Source organism: Zophobas morio, unplaced genomic scaffold (assembly GCF_036711695.1).
Source record: "Zophobas morio isolate AGI-343-1 ecotype UQ-CSIRO unplaced genomic scaffold, CSIRO_AGI_Zmor_V1 ptg000012l, whole genome shotgun sequence".
NCBI lineage: Eukaryota > Metazoa > Arthropoda > Insecta > Coleoptera > Tenebrionidae > Zophobas > Zophobas morio.
Genome location: NW_026972117.1, coordinates 9,860,294 through 9,878,441, shown reverse-complemented (window position 1 = coordinate 9,878,441; position 18,148 = coordinate 9,860,294). Strand labels below are relative to the sequence as shown.

At 34.2% G+C, this 18,148-nt stretch overlaps 2 protein-coding genes across 7 annotated transcripts in view; one reads left to right on the top strand and one right to left on the bottom strand.

Moving 5' to 3' along the window:
- Positions 1–5,293: 5,293 nt before the first annotated feature.
- LOC135127738 (uncharacterized) lies at positions 5,294–8,480 on the top strand. 2 transcript variants are annotated; one of them, XM_064054329.1, is made up of 3 exons: positions 5,294–5,402; positions 5,458–5,608; positions 5,721–8,480. In XM_064054329.1, exons 1-3 carry the CDS (start codon positions 5,373–5,375, stop codon positions 8,345–8,347), a joined length of 2,808 nt encoding a protein of 935 aa, XP_063910399.1. In that variant the 5' UTR covers positions 5,294–5,372; the 3' UTR covers positions 8,348–8,480. The 2 variants fall into 2 exon arrangements, with proteins under 2 accessions (XP_063910399.1, XP_063910398.1); XM_064054328.1 differs by having other exon boundaries at positions 5,458–5,674.
- Positions 8,481–14,595: 6,115 nt separating this feature from the next.
- Positions 14,596–18,148, bottom strand: part of LOC135127736 (paired box protein Pax-5) — a 265,311-nt gene continuing 261,758 nt past the window's right edge. For 4 of the 5 annotated variants that reach the window (XM_064054323.1, XM_064054325.1, XM_064054327.1 and 1 more), the window contains one exon: positions 14,596–15,814. In XM_064054323.1, the coding sequence (XP_063910393.1) occupies positions 15,606–15,814 (209 nt within the window). In that variant the 3' untranslated portion in view covers positions 14,596–15,605. The remainder of the gene's footprint in view (positions 15,815–18,148) is intronic. The other variant, XM_064054326.1, reaches the window with a different exon arrangement.

Genomic DNA, 18,148 nt, shown 5'->3' with positions numbered 1-18,148 from the left:
ATCTCGACTTGCTGATTCCAAAAATATAGCGTGTTAATGGTCATGGAGCAACATTTTCGAAAAAATCGGCACGAAGTGCGAATTTTTGAGAATTTTTAAAATTTCGATATTTCAACGGTCGCTTCTGGAAAAACGGTTGCAGTTATCAAAAAAGCGAGGCCGAAAATGAGTTCTAGAGTTCGAAATCTACAAGAAATTGTAATTAGTTAAGTTTCGAAAATGTCAAAAATATGCCGAAATTTGAAGAAAATTTAACTTTTAAAAAAGTCCTCAAAAAATTCTGAAAAAATTCAGGAACGTAGATCTCGACTTGCTGATTCCAAAAATATAGCGTGTTAATGGTCACGGAGCAACATTTTCGAAAAAATCGACATGAAATGCGAATTTTTGAAAATTTTTAAAATTTCGATATTTCAACGGTCGCTTCTGGAAAAACGGTTGTAGTTATCAAAAAAGCGAGGCTGAAAATGAGCTCTAGAGTTCGAAATCTCCAAGAAAATGTATTTAGTTAGGTTTCGAAAATGTCAAAAATTTGCCGAAATTTGAAGAAGGGGGACCATTGGAAAAATTTCACTTTGAAAAAAGTCGTCAAAAAATTCTGAAAAAATTCAGGAACGTAGATCTAGACATGCTGATTCCAAAAATATAGCGTGTTAATAGTCACGGAACAACATTTTCGAAAAAATCGGCACGAAATGCGAATTTTTGAAAATTTCTAAAATTTCGATATTTGGACGGTCGATTCTGGAAAAATGGTTGCAATTATCAAAAAACTGAGGCCGAAAATGAGTTCTGGAGTTCGAAATCTACAAGAAAATGTATGTAGTTAAGTTTCGAAAATGTCAAAAATTTGCCGAAATTTGAAGAAGGGGGGACCATTGGAAAAATTTCACTTTTAAAAAAGTCGTCAAAAAATTCTGAAAAAATTGAGAAACGTAGATCTCGACTTGCTGATTCCAAAAATATAGCGTGTTAATGGTCACGGAGCAACATTTTCGAAAAAATCGACATGAAATGCGAATTTTTGAAAATTTTTAAAATTTCGATATTTCAACGGTCGCTTCTGGAAAAACGGTTGCAGTTATCAAAAAAGCGAGGCTGAAAATGAGCTCTAGAGTTCGAAATCTCCAAGAAAATGTATTTAGTTAAGTTTCGAAAATGTCAAAAATTTGCCGAAATTTGAAGAACCGGGGGGAACATTGGAAAAATTTCACTTTGAAAAAAGTCGTCAAAAAATTCTGAAAAAATTCAGAAACGTAGATCTCGACTTGCTGATTCCAAAAATATAGCGTGTTAATGGTCACTGAGCAACATTTTTGAAAAAATCGGCACGAAGTGCGAATTTTTGAAAATTTTTAAAATTTCGATATTTCAACGGTCGCTTCTGGAAAAACGGTTGTAGTTATCAAAAAAGCGAGGCTGAAAATAAGTTCTAGAGTTCGAAATCTACAAGAAATTGTATTTAGTTAAGTTTCGAAAATGTCAAAAATTTGCCGGAATTTGAAGAAAACTTAACTTTTAAAAATGTCGTAAAAAAATTCTGAAAAAATTCAGAAACGTAGACCTCGACATGCTGATTCCACAAATATAGCATGTTAATGGTCACGGAGTAACATTTCTGAAAAAATCGGCATGAAATGCGAATTTTTGAAAATTTCTGAAATTTCGATATTTCGACGTTTGATTTTGGAAAAACGGTTGCAGTTATCAAAGAAGCGAAACCGAAAATGAGTTCTAGAGTTCGAAATCTACTAGAAAATGTATTTAGATAAGTTTCGAAAATGTAAAAAATTTGCCGAAATTTGAAGAAGGGGGGAATTATGTTCTTCTGTCGAGTGGGATGGCAAATTAATAATAGAAGCCAAAAATGACTTCTGGACATGAAAATCTACGAGAAAATGTCTTCAATAATTTCCTGAATTGGTTGAAAAATGGTCGAAAATGTCAGAAGTGCCAAAAACAGACTTATCTTATCAAATTTTAAGCCCCGCCCACCCACCCTATATTTTCTTAGAGAGTATGTTATTGACCAAAGTCAAACTTATCCTAGCAAGTAGTTTTTTTCTCATTCTATTGACAAATTTTATTTCTGTTCAGTTTAAAGTCATTCATCGCATTCAGATTGCAGAAAATCAATCCCTGAAAAGGAGACAGGGTGGGTGGGCGGGGCTAATTATGTTCTTCTGTCGCGTGGGAGGGAAAACTAATAATAGAAGCCGAAAATGATTTCTGGATATGTCAAAAATATCAGAAACAGTCTTATCTTATCAAATTTTAAGCCCCGCCCACCCGACCTCTTATTTTCTTAGAAGATATGTAATTTTCCAAAATCCGTTTCATCTCAGCAAGTACTAGCCCCGCCCACCCACCCTCTTCTCATTCTAACGACTAAGTTTATTTCTCTTCAGTTTAAGGTCATTCATTTGATTCAAATTGCATAAAATCAATTAGTGAAAAGGAGATAGACTGGGTGGGCGGGGCTAATTATGTTCTTCTGTCGAGTGGGAGGGAAAACTAATAATAGAAGCCAAAAATGATTTCTGGATATGTCAAAAATACCAAAAACAGTCTAATCTTATATGATTTTAAACCCCGCCCACCCACCCTCGATTTTCTTAGAGAGTATGTTATTGGACAGAGTCAATTTTATCTTTGAAGAAGGGGAGACCATTGGTAAAATATCACTTCTAAAAAAGTTGTCTAAAAATTCTCCAAAAAAATCAGTTTGGGTCACGAAATTTTATAGGTCGATGGTGACAAATTACTTCGAAATGGTAACAAAGTATCGAACGATTACAAATTAGTAACTAAAATTTATTGTACTTTGGAATGCTAATGACCCCATTAAAAAAAGATATCAGTTATTCTTTACAAAAAAATAAATTTAATTTTTTTTGAAATTGTAGATCACAATACTCTTCAAAAAGTTGGGTCACGAAATTTTATAGGTCGATGGTGACAAATTACTTCGAAATGGTAACAAAGTATCGAACGATTACAAATTAGTAACTAAAATTTATTGTACTTTGGAATGTTAATGACCCCATTAAAAAAAGATATCAGTTATTCTTTACAAAAAAATAAATTTAATTTTTTTTGAAATTGTAGATCACAATACTCTTCAAAAAGTTGTTGATCTCATCTCAAAAAAAAAAACAAAAATAAATAAAAAATGGGAATGAAAATGTCGTCAAGCTTCAGACGGTGCGACAATTTTTGAAATTAATTTTATACAAATTCCCAAAAGTGTTATATGATGTAATAATTATTATCGATAGTTAAAAAACCTGCAGCAACGTTGCACTTAAAAAAATTAATTCAACCAAACTGTTAATTACGGTTTTATAAGTTCGTGGAAGTGCCGAGTTTGTTTATTTTGCTAGATTTTTTCCCGAAAAACACTTTCCAGAGTGGTTTCCGCCAGAGCGTGTCTGAACACTTGCCATTTTTCTACAACACTGGAAGTCTACTGGATTAAGGTGCTCTTTTTATTTAAAACGCCGCCGCTTGATAAAATATTATTTTATGCGATAAATATTTGTGTTAAAATAGGTTAAAATAAGTAATAACGTAAATGTTTGGCTCGTATATTTTCAAGATTAAAAGTTCGACGCGGCTGCTTGTAAAAATCGTGTAAACAATGGGAAAGCGGAAACGGACAGGTACATACAGTGAGATTTCGCAGCTTATCACTTGCCACAATTAAATAAATACAAAAATATTTGTTAGTGTGTTAGGTTTAGGTTTGATTTTTTTCATAGATTTCTGTATTAATTGAAACTTTTTGAAAAAATTGCACACGTTTTTTTTATTAATCAACGTGTCGATAGTTAATAATAATTGTATACTTAATAGTGTGAAGCATAAACTAATTCCTGTTTAATTAATAAGCGCCGATGGCGTTCCAAGATATAGGATTTCACATTCACTTACCTTGTAATGGGGGTCATCTATACAACAATTTGAATCCAGATTTTTATATTTATGGCGAAATTGTATTGCAGGATATTGTCTACAAACAGAAGGTCCTTTTAAGGAAAGTTTACCACAAGAAATATATTTATAGACATTCTTAAGGTTTTATTTTTCGTTGTTAAATTCAAAATATTCGTAGATTCATTGAACGATTGACCACAAAATCTTTGTAATATTCAATGAATAACAGCAGCATTGTTCGTTTTTGTACGTGAATCTTAAGGATGTTATGCTTTCGATTTTGCACCGACAAAAGAAATTTTCTTCCTGCATTTCTTTGAGTTCGTGCAATTTACATTCAATTTCATAGTGTAATGAATGACAATTATTTATTGTAATTGTTTTTTGGATTTTCTTTGCATTGTCATTTAATTATATAATAGCAAGGAAATTGATCCGTTTGCAAATCACTTAGCTAACTGAGTGGCGATTTAAATGAAGCAGCAACCGTTTTTACTACTATTAGCATAATCAGCTGTTTCGTGAGAATTGTGCACTTGACAAAATAGAGCACAAAAACAACGTTCGATTTTTGGTACATTTACCATAATAAGAATTTTACCACACGTTATAGTTGTGACCGATTTTGGAAGGTAGCAAAAATGCCGGGTAAAAGTTGTTTACGGTTTCAATTTTTGCAAAATCATTTTTGTCCTGCGACTCGTATTTTTTGCACGATAATCTAACGGCATATTGAACAAAACAGGCGATTTTCTAAACCATAATTGAGGTAGAACTAATTCTAGCAGTTTTCGAATTTGTGCAAAAACTTCGATGGTACAACTTTTTTCCGGCAGGAGGTACCCCAGCCAAAAAATCCAGATGAAAGTAAGTGTAAATAAATGTTTCCAGATGTGGTGCACTACAAAAAGCTAACACAATTATCGCGTCGATCCATTCTTAAAGCGTGTTTCATGCAGTCGGTCGTGCAGAACGCCTTTTTGCACATACTGGTACGAACACATCGCTCGATTCTTAAATTCGTAATTATTGCCTTCGGCAAGGCTGTTTTGAGGAGCAAAAAGTGCCACTATTGAGTCGGTTTAGCAACTGGAATTTTCGAACGATTCATTACGTGCTTTTTTTCACTGGAATAAACAGAACGTGGTACTCTGAGGTCGTTCCGATTTTTTCGTCGCGTTTTTTGGGGTTGTAGCATCCTCCCTGGCGTGAATCTCAAAAATTACATAAAAAACCATAGTGTCACGGTTGATCAAGTGCACACAATCATTTTCGGTTGATTAGTTTATGTTTTTAAGAAATACTGGAACTTAAAGCGAGACAATCCGCTTTCATGTTACGTCGCTCCGTAATCCGTGGTGGGAAACCTATATAAATGCTTGCATCTAAAATTGTATCAATTTTATCGTGCTTTTCTTCACCCGGTGACGATCAAAATGCTTCTGGACAGAAGCATTTTTCTTCAGGTTAGTGACCGTGCCGGATACCGTGATGGTGCATTTTTCAAAAACGCTCTTTCAGGCTTGTTTGCTCTTAACCTTGACACAATGCTACTGCCAAGACTACGAAACCAACTACGACGAGGGCGAAGACGCCCAGGACGAGTCCGGCCCTGTAGACTACTCTAAATATTACGCGGTGGACACCTCCGCACCTCTAGTCGCAAACCAAGGTAATCCGGGTCAAGTCGGGTTCACGAGCCCTATTGAATACGCATCGTTCTTTGACCCTTCAATAGGTAAATACCCGTCTTCCATAAACAAACTGTATATAAACCCTTTCAGATTTCGGAGCGTCCATTAAACAAGAGGTCGCTCAACCCAAGAACCCTTTTGCCGCCCAAACTAAGACTTTCGGGTTCGCGGTCAACCAGCAGCAGTTTCCCGACTTCTCGCAGAGTGGTCATTTTCCCATTGATTACTTCGAACAAGCGCAGAGAGCACAGCAGAAGACCAATCAGGAAGAAGACGATTTCGTGCCGGAAGGTCCCACTTACATCTCTCACAATTTGCCTTTGACTCTCGACGGTGAGTACAGTTCTGAAGTTGGGAAAGTTCAAGCTAAACCTAAAGCGAAAAAGAAGCACGAGTACGACGTGGAAAAGGAGGCCGCTGCGGAGTACGACTACCAGCCGTCGGCTCCTTCTGGCAAGTACACTGACTATAACACTGGCAAGTCTAGTTCTACTGTTGCCCAGCACCCTCAGGCTGCAGGTTATTACGAAAAACTTACCCAAGCGCCGACAGCCACTCCTTACCAAAAATACAGTTTTCAGCCTGTGACTGAACAGAGCGTTCAGACCAAGTACTTGGGGGAGTTGATTAGTACAGTGGCTCCTTTTAACCCTTCGTACAATAAAGTAGCAAGCACGGCTGCCCCGGTTTTCGAAGGTCAACCCAGCGAAAACATCCCGAGTCATCTCAAAGACAAGAACTGCAGAAGAATCAGGAAGCACATTCCTGACGAAGATGAACACAGTCGGAGGAAGAGGGACGCGATGAATTGCTTCGTCTGTGAAGATCCTGGAAGCAGTGCCAAATTCACACAGTGCTCGTACGCCGTGGAACCAGAACCCAAAAACGACTATAGCGGAGTTTCCGAAAGGTACTCCACCCCGTCGCAGGATCCAGACGGTTTTAGATACAAGAGGTACTCAGGCGAAACCGCCGGAGTCAGACACAAGAGGTACTCAGGCGACGGCACCGATCCCTACGAATACATCAAGTCGCGATCCCAGAAATCGTACGACGAAGAAGAAGAAAAAAAGTACGACGAGTACAAAATCCCGGAATTCTATACCGCTGATGACGGAATTGACAAAAGTTTCTCGGAAATTCAGTCCGAAGCTATTACCAATAACCCAGCGAACTGTCACAAAGAAGAAAGCGAAGGGATGACTTGCACCATCTGCAAGGACCCGAAGACTGGAGGCAACTTCGAACAGTGTTCCTACACGTCTGAACCCAAAGCACAAAAGTATGCTTTCGTGACGGAGAAGAAGTACGACAGCGACGAACCCGAACAAGGTTCAGAGACCAAACCCGTCGTACAAACTAAAGAAATTGAAAGTAGCATCAAGAGTATAAAGAAGGAAGAAATTGATCCTTCCAAAGAGTACAAAGCGCTTAGTTTACCCAGTAACGACAATAGCAAGTTTGCAAAAGCTGAAGACTTTGCGTCCCAATCCAACGAATTCAAACCGGTCACTTTACCAAACAACGACAACTCAAAATATGGTAAATTAGAAGATTTTAGTTCGGAAACGAAAGAATTCAAACCCGTTACTTTAGCAAGTAATGAGAATGCTGAATTTAGCAAATTCGACAACTTCAAGCCTGCTGAAATGTACAAAGCTAACTATGAAGGTCACGACAAGTTCAAACTGTCCGAACAGTACAACCCTGATTCTAAGGAAGACCCAACTTCAAAAAAGGAACAGTATAAACCCATTGAAGGTTTCAACACTGGTATTCCTGGTGCCCAAGGACCCCCTAAGAAACTCGTTAGTGACGACCCATACGATATCCCCAAACACTTCGCTGAAAGTACCATCAAGGAACAAAAAACGGGAGTCCGGGGCTTGGAACCCAGTCTCTACGGTAGTCCCGATTCTGCTGAAGCAGAAGGAGACGATGCGGATTCCCCCAGAAGTTCCGAACCCTACAAAGATATAGATGAGTACCACTTCAAACTCTTCCCCGAATTCCACCACGAAGAGTCCCAACAAGCTCAAGTAGTAGCAAGTGACCCGTCAGCCGAAACCACTAGAAAAGACGTAGAAGAAGTATTAGCAGAATTCACCCAAAAGGATCGTTCCGCTTGCAAAAAAGCTCAAAAGAATGGTATGACTTGCTACTTGTGTGTGGACAAGAAGGGTATCCAGCACGAAGAGTGCATGTACGTGTCTGAGTCCAAACCCCAAGCAAGCCACCTCGCCTACCACGAAGTCAAACAAATCAAAGCCCCTGAAGGCGAAAACAAATCCGGTGAGCAAGTACCCGCTGGTACTGAAGTAGCGAACCAACAAGCAGCGGTTGAAGCACCAGCAGTAGTACCAGCGCAAGCAGTAGTACCAGCAGCAGCGGCTCCTGCTACCATGGAAGCCGCCGCTTCCGAAGACTTTGAAACCAGGGTTAAATACAACCCGAAAAGAAGCCCAAAGAAGAACGTGAAGAAAGTCAGAGAGCCGGAACGGTCGGCCACTAACGAAAGTCCTCAGAAAGAAAGAGATTTTGATGAAGAGCCAAACAAGAAAACTCCTGCTGAGTTTGTGGTAGGTGCTGAAGAAGGAGCTTTCAGTGCTGAAACCAAACCGGTTTATAGTAAAAGACTTGGGGTTAAGCTACCCAGGTATATGATCGAAAAGTCGGAGTTTGAGCGGGAATTTGATGAATTTGCCGGTACTCATTAGTAAATTAGTCATGTAATAACAAAAAGTGTTTTTGTTGTGATAGTTTTAAGTATTATGTAATATATGTTATTAAATTGTTATTGTTATGATGTTGTTGAAATTTTATGTTAATAAAGACCATACAAATTTTTTATACTGTTGTTGCAATATCCCGTCACCTTGTTGTTTACGGTCATGTTCATATTTTCGTAATAAGTTTGTGGTTATTTGGAAATTAGTTTGGAAGTTTTTGTTGACTGAGAGTATTCCAAATAAATAGAAATGTCCTTGTTTTTTGTTAGCGGTTGGTGATAAGTTCTTGGTAAAAAAGCAACTATTTCATTTTGATTTGGAATTTTTGTTTGTCTTCGCTACGTTAAGGGTTCATTGGAATACTAAATGAGTTCGTAACGCTTTCTGCTCTAGATTAAAAGGATTGCAATTTGTTTACGCCGATTAGAAAGCTAAAAAATTTTGGTTTCCAGAGCAGATATTTGATCTTGTTGGTTTCGTTCAAAGAAACGGTGACTCTCTAGAGCATCACATTTTTTACATTGCAACAGGTTTTTGAAAATTTTCGGAATGCTTTGTTTGCTTACTTTGTAACTAACAAAAAATTGTCCGTTCATCCCTTGCAAAAAATTGATGACGTCACCTCAAAATGTTCCTAAATAAACGTCACTTGACGTGTGTAAATAATATTTCCCTAAGCATTCGCGTCTGTTTTTAAATTGAGATTTGTTTCTTGTAAAACACTAACCAAAATTTGTCTGATCGTCCCCACCAACGATTTGATGACGTCGCCTCAAAATTTTGCATGGTAATAGCTAGAGAGCGGAAAATATGCACCAAAATTTTGAGAAATATGATCATATGATATGCACCAAATTTATGCAAATATGCAGTAACTTTCTTAATATATGCAGAGATATGCAGATGCATATGCTCCAAAAATTAAAAAAAAGCGAACTAAATTTATTTATAAAATACAAAAACAGGGTTCCCGAGCTTACGTTTTATTACAAAAAATACAGAAATCACATTGCAAAGTGTTTAATTACATCTCACTAACACATAGATCACGTTTTTAAAGATATTATTCTTATACTAAAAAATAAATATAAATAGGACAAATTAAAAAATAGTAGTAATCCACTATTTAATTACTATTTTGGTAACAATTTATTTTTAGATTTTTTTCGAAATATTCTAACAAAAAGTTTTTCCGGTGATTCTAAAATAAGTATAAGTATTTGCAAATAGAAAAACTGCGTACTACGTCCACAGATGTAAAAATACTTACCGGTTTAGGGCAGGCGCGACAAAACACAGTTCGTTCTTGAAGAATAAGTTCAGGAAAAGGTTTAATTCATAAATTAATTTGAGTTCTCTTCGACATATTGATTCACCTGTATCCCTTTAATTGCTTTCAATACAAACTCACGATGAAAAATAATAGTATAACGTCCCTTAGACCACCACTTAACCAACGAACAAAAATTTTGGGAATGAACGGTATTTCCAAAAGTAATTAGGGCGCGAATTTACCTGGAAGGATGGCTTAATACCCAGTGGTGTTTCCAAACTACCATAAAACCCAAACCTTTCCTAGTTATTTTAAACTCAGGACAATATCTGCAATATGATTAATAAAATTTCGTCTTTCTAGATAAATTCCGATAGAATGACGATAATTTTTTTTTTCAAATTAGTACAAAAATTGATAAAAATGCAAAATATGCACCCGTTTGGTGAAATATGCAGCAGAAGGCAAATATATGCAAATATGCAATTTTTTTATAGCTGTATTCATTTTTAATTAGCATGATTCGTTCACATATTAAATATCAAGACTTATATGCAAAAAATAACAGATATGCAAATTTCATAAAATCCGCTCTCTAGTAATAGCTATTTAAATTTTATGATATAACATACTCATATATTTGTGGTTTATGAATCCACCTTGATTTTGTTTATTATTAGTTCAATTTTTGTGGTTTAATCTTTGTAATAGTATAGGTGTTCATTCAACACATAATACGAAACAATGTAAAGCGTGGGTTATGGTTCAATTTTTTTAATGTACTTTAATGTACATTCTAGAGAAAACCAGGATATTCTCGTTCTTATGCCATTAAAGAAAATAATTCAGTTAAATTATGATTTTTGTAAAAAAAAATGCTTTTACAGAAGAATGTGAAAGTACACATTGTGTAGCACTTCTTGAAAAATGCGTAATTTCAAAGATTGAAACCATTACGTTATTTACTTTAACCACACTTACTTTAATCATGTGAAATGGATTGAATCGGCTCAAATTTAAAAATACTGTTTCTAATAACTGCAAAATTTTAAGTAATTCAAAATCAAGTAGTCTTAAAATGAAAAAACTTCAATTTTTGTAAATTTATATCAGCTTAAGGCGGTTCTTCTAATAGACAAACAATTTTGAAAGAGGTGATAGTCTGCATTTTAAAATCATGTGTAGTAAAATATTTACTTTTGACTTGCTCACAAAATTCTATAATTTATGGGATGGTTAATATTAATATTAACGTGATGATCGGTTTGGTTTTATTCCTAAAACAATTCCAGATCTCCTAATTTCAGTAGATTTTCATTAATGTAATAATTTACAATTGAACTCACTGTTGAACAAAGATTCTCCGGAAATACATTCAACGTAACCTCAAATTACACAATCCAAATGTTTTAAGTCGAATATACTCCTTGATAAATTTTTTAACAGTTGTAAAATACCGAGTTATTATTAACGAATTGAAGGAAATTTTTCAAAAGATGACTTGGTGCCATAAATTTCATTTTGACAATCAAGTATACCGTATACCAGCATGAAATTTTAAATATGTTGCCAACCTGACAAAAAAATCACTATGAAATATGAGGATGCTCTTATAAACAAACCGAAATCGGTCATCATAAACTTAGAGAACGACACCATACGTTCAACTATCAAAATGTAAAAAATTCTATGGGTATGTTTTTTAGTTTATTAAAAATTTCTGCTTCCATTTGGCTCCAAAAGTCTTTAGGAATTCTGCGTCAGGCATCGGAATTGTTCGGAAAACGAAAAATTTTCAAGTAGTCTTGCTAGTAGTTCGGGTGAACTTCTGAATTATCGAAAATTTCCGAACGAAGAGTATTCAAAGTCACATTATATAATAAAGAAGGATAAGACTGATTTTGGCAAATGAGATCCTTCTAAGAAAGTAGAAGGCGGGTGGACGGGGATAGTACCTGCTAAAATCAGTTTTTTCTTAGCAGTTGCTACTCTCTTTTCTTAGAAGATATCTCATTTGCCAAAATCAGTCTTACTTTAGCAGGTACTAGCCCCGCCCACCCACCCTCCCTTTTCTTAGAGGATATGTCATTTGCCAAAATCAGTCTTATCCTAGCTAGGTAGTAGCCCCGCCCGCCCACCCTCTCTTTTCTTAGAGGGTATATAATTTGCCAAGCTAGTACCTGCTATAAATTATTGGAATTTTTGATGAAATGAAGCCCAAAGTTGTAATCTACAAGCACCAGTTGAAATCTACAAGAAAATGTCTTTGAGTAACTTCCGATTGATGCTCGAAAAGCGCTGAAAAAAATTATACAGTGGAGGTGGGATATTGACAATTTGAGATTTTTGAAAAATTGCTTAAAAGTAATCAAAAAATTTTGGGATATAAGGCTCGACAGCTTATTTGAAAAACAGAAAGTATTAAAATTTTCGAAAAATTTGGTTTCATAGTGCGTCGAAAATTGACATTTTTTTCGTTTGATCAATTCTGGTAAAATTGTTGGAATTTTCCAAGAAATGGAAAATAACTTCTACAAATCTAACTTCATAAAAAAATGCCCTTGGGTAATTTTCGAAGTGTTCGAAGGACAAAAAACAATTGTTTTTTTTTTAATTTTATTTTTCGGTAGTGTCGGAGATTATCTTAATTATCGTAACAGGTACTAGCCACGCCCACCCACCCTTTTTTTTTCTTAGAGTGACATTTACCAAAATCAGTCTTATTTTAGCAAATAGCTGCCAGCCCCGCCCACCCACCCTTTTTTATTTTTGTAGTTATGTCATTTACCAAAATCAGTCTTATCTTGGCAAGTAGTACTGCGTTTGCTTTTTTTGCACTAATATACATGTATACAGAAAATTATTAAAATGTTCTTACTATTACTGGGTGCTTTGATTTCCATGTCACTTAGTATATAATTTTTTTTTGATTTGCTTATACAGTGTGTCTCAGAAAAATTAATGACTGAGTTGTTAAAAAATAAATATCCAATCAGATTTAGGAATTTAACTCGTTACTATGGAAATATGCAATTTAACACCTTTTAAATTTAACTATGGCGTTTGCCAAAATCAGTCATATCTGAGAAAGTGCTAGCCCCGCCCACCCGCCCGTATTTTTTCAGAGGATATGTGATTTGCCAAAATAAGACTTATCTTAGCAAGGACTAGCAAGCACTACCCTCTGAGAAAATAAAGGGCGGGTGGGCGGGGCTAGTACTTGCTAACATAAGTCTTATTTTGGGAAATGACATATCTTCTGAGAGAATAGGGGGTAGGTGGGCGGGGCTAGTACTTGGTAAGGTAAGACTGATTTTGACTAAAGACATGCCTTTAAGAAAATAGAGGGCGGACCTGCTAGGGATAAGACTGAGAAGTTTTACTAAACGTCTTTTAAATTTATATAAACTAACTTATGCTACTTATGCCTATACTTGTGGTTAATGAATCCGCCTTGATTTTTTAGTCTAGAGGTATCCAAATTTTCGAAAAATTTCAAATGGATACACTTATATAAGAGCACTGGTGTGTGGTGGCCCCATAATCACTTTTTTATTGATCAAATTATAAACGATTGACCCTATTTTTTGCCAAAATTTGAGGGTACAGCAATATTGTCAAATAAAAATTACCATAATAACAGCTACTTATCCAAAATAATATTCAGTTTTTTACTCCATTGTAGCTTCATTTTGAGGAAGCAGCTTGCTTAATCGTCGCATTCTTTCGATGTATAAACATAAACAATCGAAATTAAGCATGTACTAATAATCTATTTTTCCCGATGGTATTCTGGTTTAAATATATTATGTTATTTGTGCTTCTTTACCTATACTTTAACAATTCAGAGATATGTTTATTTTAACTTGTAAGAGTTGTTATAAAAAATAAAAACAATTCGCATGATTAAATTTTTATTTTTCGAAGAAGTTGTATTTGTCCTAATTAACTTCACACCAATTTTTCTTGTTGTTGAGGTAATTTGGTTTTTGGAATTAGAATCGGACTCACTTTGAGGGGCTTAGTTTTCATTATATTTAAAACTAGGAATTTGACGTGAATTTATTTAAAAACATTTTGTTGATAACTCATATATGTATCTAATTTTTTATGCATTGTGCATTTTTTATTAATAAAAAACGAAAAAAAAAAACCGAAACTACAAAAATGAAGCAGTTTGAATCATCCGACAAACATTTATAATTTACATGCATACTTAAATATTTACCAGTCAGATCACAATGATATACAGGATGTTTATTAAATATACGGAAACAATTTAGGGGGTGGTTCTTTAGGTTCAATTAACATTTTCTGTCCTTGTAATATTTTTGGAAAGACGCTTGTTGGGAAAACACAGGACAATAAAAGCTTTTCGAAAAAAATTACAAAAAAAACTTTATTAATTCATCTTACAAATGTTGAAAGTTTTCCAATTATTTAATTTTTCAAATCTTCTTTATTTTCCACTCAAGTAATGTACATTAATGTTTTTAAGTAGTTCCATAAATAAAAATACAAGGGGTATAAGTCTGGATCAAGGAGTTTTAATAAACACCACAAATGAAAAAAGTATAACTAACGGATTTATTTATTTGTTTTTATTCATCAAAGTGTTCCATTGCATTTAAATGTCTTACGTTTCCTCTTTTTTATATCCAAGAGAATGTAAAATGAGTCCATGTTTCTGTTTTTTGTCTCTTTTTGTCGTTTACAAAATAAAAAAAAAAGTTTCCGTAATTTTTCAAAAGTCATAGTTTCATTCAACTTTACCTCTTTTCAAAAATAGTGCCAGAAAAACTAGACGTCGTAAATTACTTTAATCTAATAGATATTTTTGGTTTTATTTCTCATTCACTTTTTCTCATGATTCCTCGTAATTTCATTTATTCTTTTTTTCTTTGTTTTGGTCGATTCTGAGCGAGGCGACTTTGTCTCGAATTGGTGAAATAAAAGCGTCATATAATTTATAATTTGATTTATTTTTCTAAATATAAACTGCCTACAACTATGAGTGAATGTGACAGGGTTGGTTTAAGGGCAAGACGGGGCCTGAAATATGTGGGCCTATCACATTTTACAATACAATACTTAACAATACCGTAACAGCGTTGATAAGTGTGCTGTCTCTTTGGTATATTATTACACATTTTACAAAATATAATAAATTACTTCATTTTTAAAATAATACTTTACGTAATCATCTCTTGACTAATCACTTTGTGGTTAATCAAGCGCATCAATCCCAATTTCATGCAGATTTGCCCATTCACAAAACGAAACGAAATTTTTACATAATTCATTGGTGTCAATGTACTCAGAAATTTTCAGAACGTGGAAAACGTGCATGAAATTCGGCCGATTTCTAACTGCAGAGAACACAAAATTTCATCTGAGTAAGTACGTTCTTCTCTGACTAGTTGACAGATACTGGTATTTTACTATTTTACTTTGATCGGGATTTGTTATTCTGCCAGGTAATCAATCCTTGACGGCGGTGCAAATTAATCCATGTAGGTATCTAATAAAATAAACTATACACAACGATAATGTGCAATAAATCTCTCACATTCACCACAATTTGTTGCACATTACTCCATGATATGATAAAGTGCACAGACATTAACATAATCCTTAAAACATCTCTTTGGTGTGTCTTATTCGCTAAATATATAAAATATATTATATTGTAGAAATAATAATAAAAAACATTTGTGAAAAGATTACACAATAAATAATAACATCCTTCGTAGTATTCTGAGACCAATGTACATTACGATAGTAATTTGCATGTTTTAGGGTACTTTTGCCTCTAAACAAAACAAATCAAACTCATTAAGTCGTTTTTCTCTAACTAGATTAAACTAAAATATCTACACACTTATACACTTTCCGATCATTCACACTGGGTAAGACATGGATTGTTCCGATTCTTTTGTTTTTGCCGGCTTGCCGACTGGGGGAACTATACATCTAGCCTAGGTTCAAATCGTGGGTGTAGATGCTTTCTGCTTTGAGACACGCACTTCCGCTTTCGGTTGGCGAATTGGCTGACGCCAACGAATTTGCTCTAGTCGCCGCTAGAGGGGAGCGGCTGTTCTGTTCACTCGTCTCGGTCGAACTCGTGCAGTTCAAGTGGTTGTTCACAGGGGCGTCGTTGTTTGTATAGTAGTACGGAGAATCTACAAAAAAAAAACGACAATTAAAACGTGCTCACGTTATTTTTAAAATATAGTTGGTTCCATTTTTTGAAGGGAAAATGGCCAAGATTTAACCAAATTCTACTACAGGATTTTTTGCAAAATGGGCGACATCTAACACAATAACTTTCAGTCGAATGAAGAATTAATTTGATTGAAATCTACCGTATTTATGACTTTTTTTTGACAGTTGTAAAAGCTTGAATTTTGCGTAGTGTGGGATACTAAAAATATTCGGACTCTGTTGTCTGCCATACCTCGATTAGTGGCGCCATCTAGTAACTAGGGGAAATAATAATTTCTCTTTTTTTAATACAAGTTTTGTTAATTTTTTCGTTATTTATCTTTGTAATTTAAAATTTCAAATCATTTTAGATTTTTTTAACTGAAAATGCCATTTTGGTATAAAAAAAGCCAAGTTCAATTTTACAACAATTGGAAAAAATAGATTTCCATTTTCGTGAGCCTGGCAAATAAATGATCAGAATTTATCTGTTCATCCCCTCTAAAAAACTAATGATGTCATCTCAAAATCTCGCTAAGTAACTTTCACTTGAAATTGTATTAACATTTATAAAAAAATTACCAAAACTTTCTATAGGATTTTTGGGCACTAGTTTTTACGTTTAGTATACGTAGTTCTTTTAAGAGGCGGCACAATTACTACCCAACCTGATTTTAGTGTAGCGACCTTTCTCGGCCTAATTTTGAATGCGAATTTTTTGGAAATGTGTTGAACAAAAATTAGTAATATTATTTTTATTTTGGTATAATTTGAAAAAAAAACCAATATAATTTAGTCAAATTTTTAGTTTTTTTAAGTGTCAAATGCAATCAAGGTTGCTAAAATAATTATTGCAGTCAGTGAATATTTTTTTAGTATTTCAAAAATTTTTAAATTAATAATAAAATTGTTTTCTCCACAGCAAACCCCAACTTTTAAATACAGATTCATAAAAAAATGTAACAAATTATTTTCTCATAGTTTTGATTTTGTAGCAAATATTTTGATAGCGCTTGAATTTCGTTTTTTTAAGAGCCCGATTTATGTGTAGTATACGTAGTTTTTCAAAGAGGCGGCACAATTACTACGTAGTTGATTTTAGAAGCTGTGTTTTCCGTTTTTTCCGTATTTTAAAATTACTACTGATGAATGTCTTTTAACTGCGTTTAACAAAAATACGAAATTTGTATTTTTGTATAATTTGAAAAAAAAGATGCCTTCCAGTAGATAAGACTGATTTTGGCAAATGACATACCATCTAAGAGAACAGAGGGTGGGTGGGCGGGGTTAGTATTTGATAAGATAAGACTGATTTGGCAAATCAAATAACCCCTAAGAAAATAGAGGGCGGGTGGGCGGGCCTAGTATTTGATAAGATAAGACTGATTTAGCAAATCAAATAGCCTCTAAGAAAATAAAGGGTGGGTGGGCGGGGCTAGTATTTGATAAGATAAAATTGATTTTTGCACTACAAATTTTATAGCAAATACTTAGTATAAGAAAATAGTTACATTTAGGGCTTTTTTGACTTTTTTCACATCCTAGATTCTATTAGTTTCCACTCTCACTCGACACAATAACATAATTAGCCCCGCCCACCCGCCCTGCCTCCATTTCAGTGATTTATTTTATCAGGTCATAATGAAATGAATGAAAATTTATTTTTTTCAAAAATTTGAATATCAAGGGTAAAAACTGAACACGAAGTTTAAGTTTTTCCCAAAAATCTGGATGTCGGGGGTAAGAGTTCACGCGATATTTTGCTCGAGGAGCGAGGTAAGTTCTATTTAAATAAATTTCAACCACTTTCCAATATATCATAAATGTGGTGATTTTGTCTTTTTAATTTACCGATTTTTTTTTCAAAATGTGTGAAACTTTTACAACACAGTTATTTATACCTAAAATTTATTCAAATTTTTAATTTTCTAACTGTAAAATACAATAAAGGTTGCTAAAATATTGATTGTAGTTAGTAGTTTATTATTTAAATTTTTTAAATTAATCATAAAAATATTTTGTTCAAAACAGACACAACTTTTAAATTAAAATTCATAAAAAGGTAGCTCTTTGATTTCTGATAATTTTGACTTTGTGACAAATATTTTATAGTGCTTAAATTTAGGTTTTATTAAGAGCCCATATTTAATTCTAGTATACGTCGTTTTTCAAAAAGGCAGCACAATTACTACGTAAGCTGATTTTAGAGAAGCGTTGTTTTCCGGCCTAACTGTGAATGTGAAAATTATTATTGATGAGCGATTTTAACAAAAATTCAAAATATTATTTTTAATTTAATATAATTAAAAAAA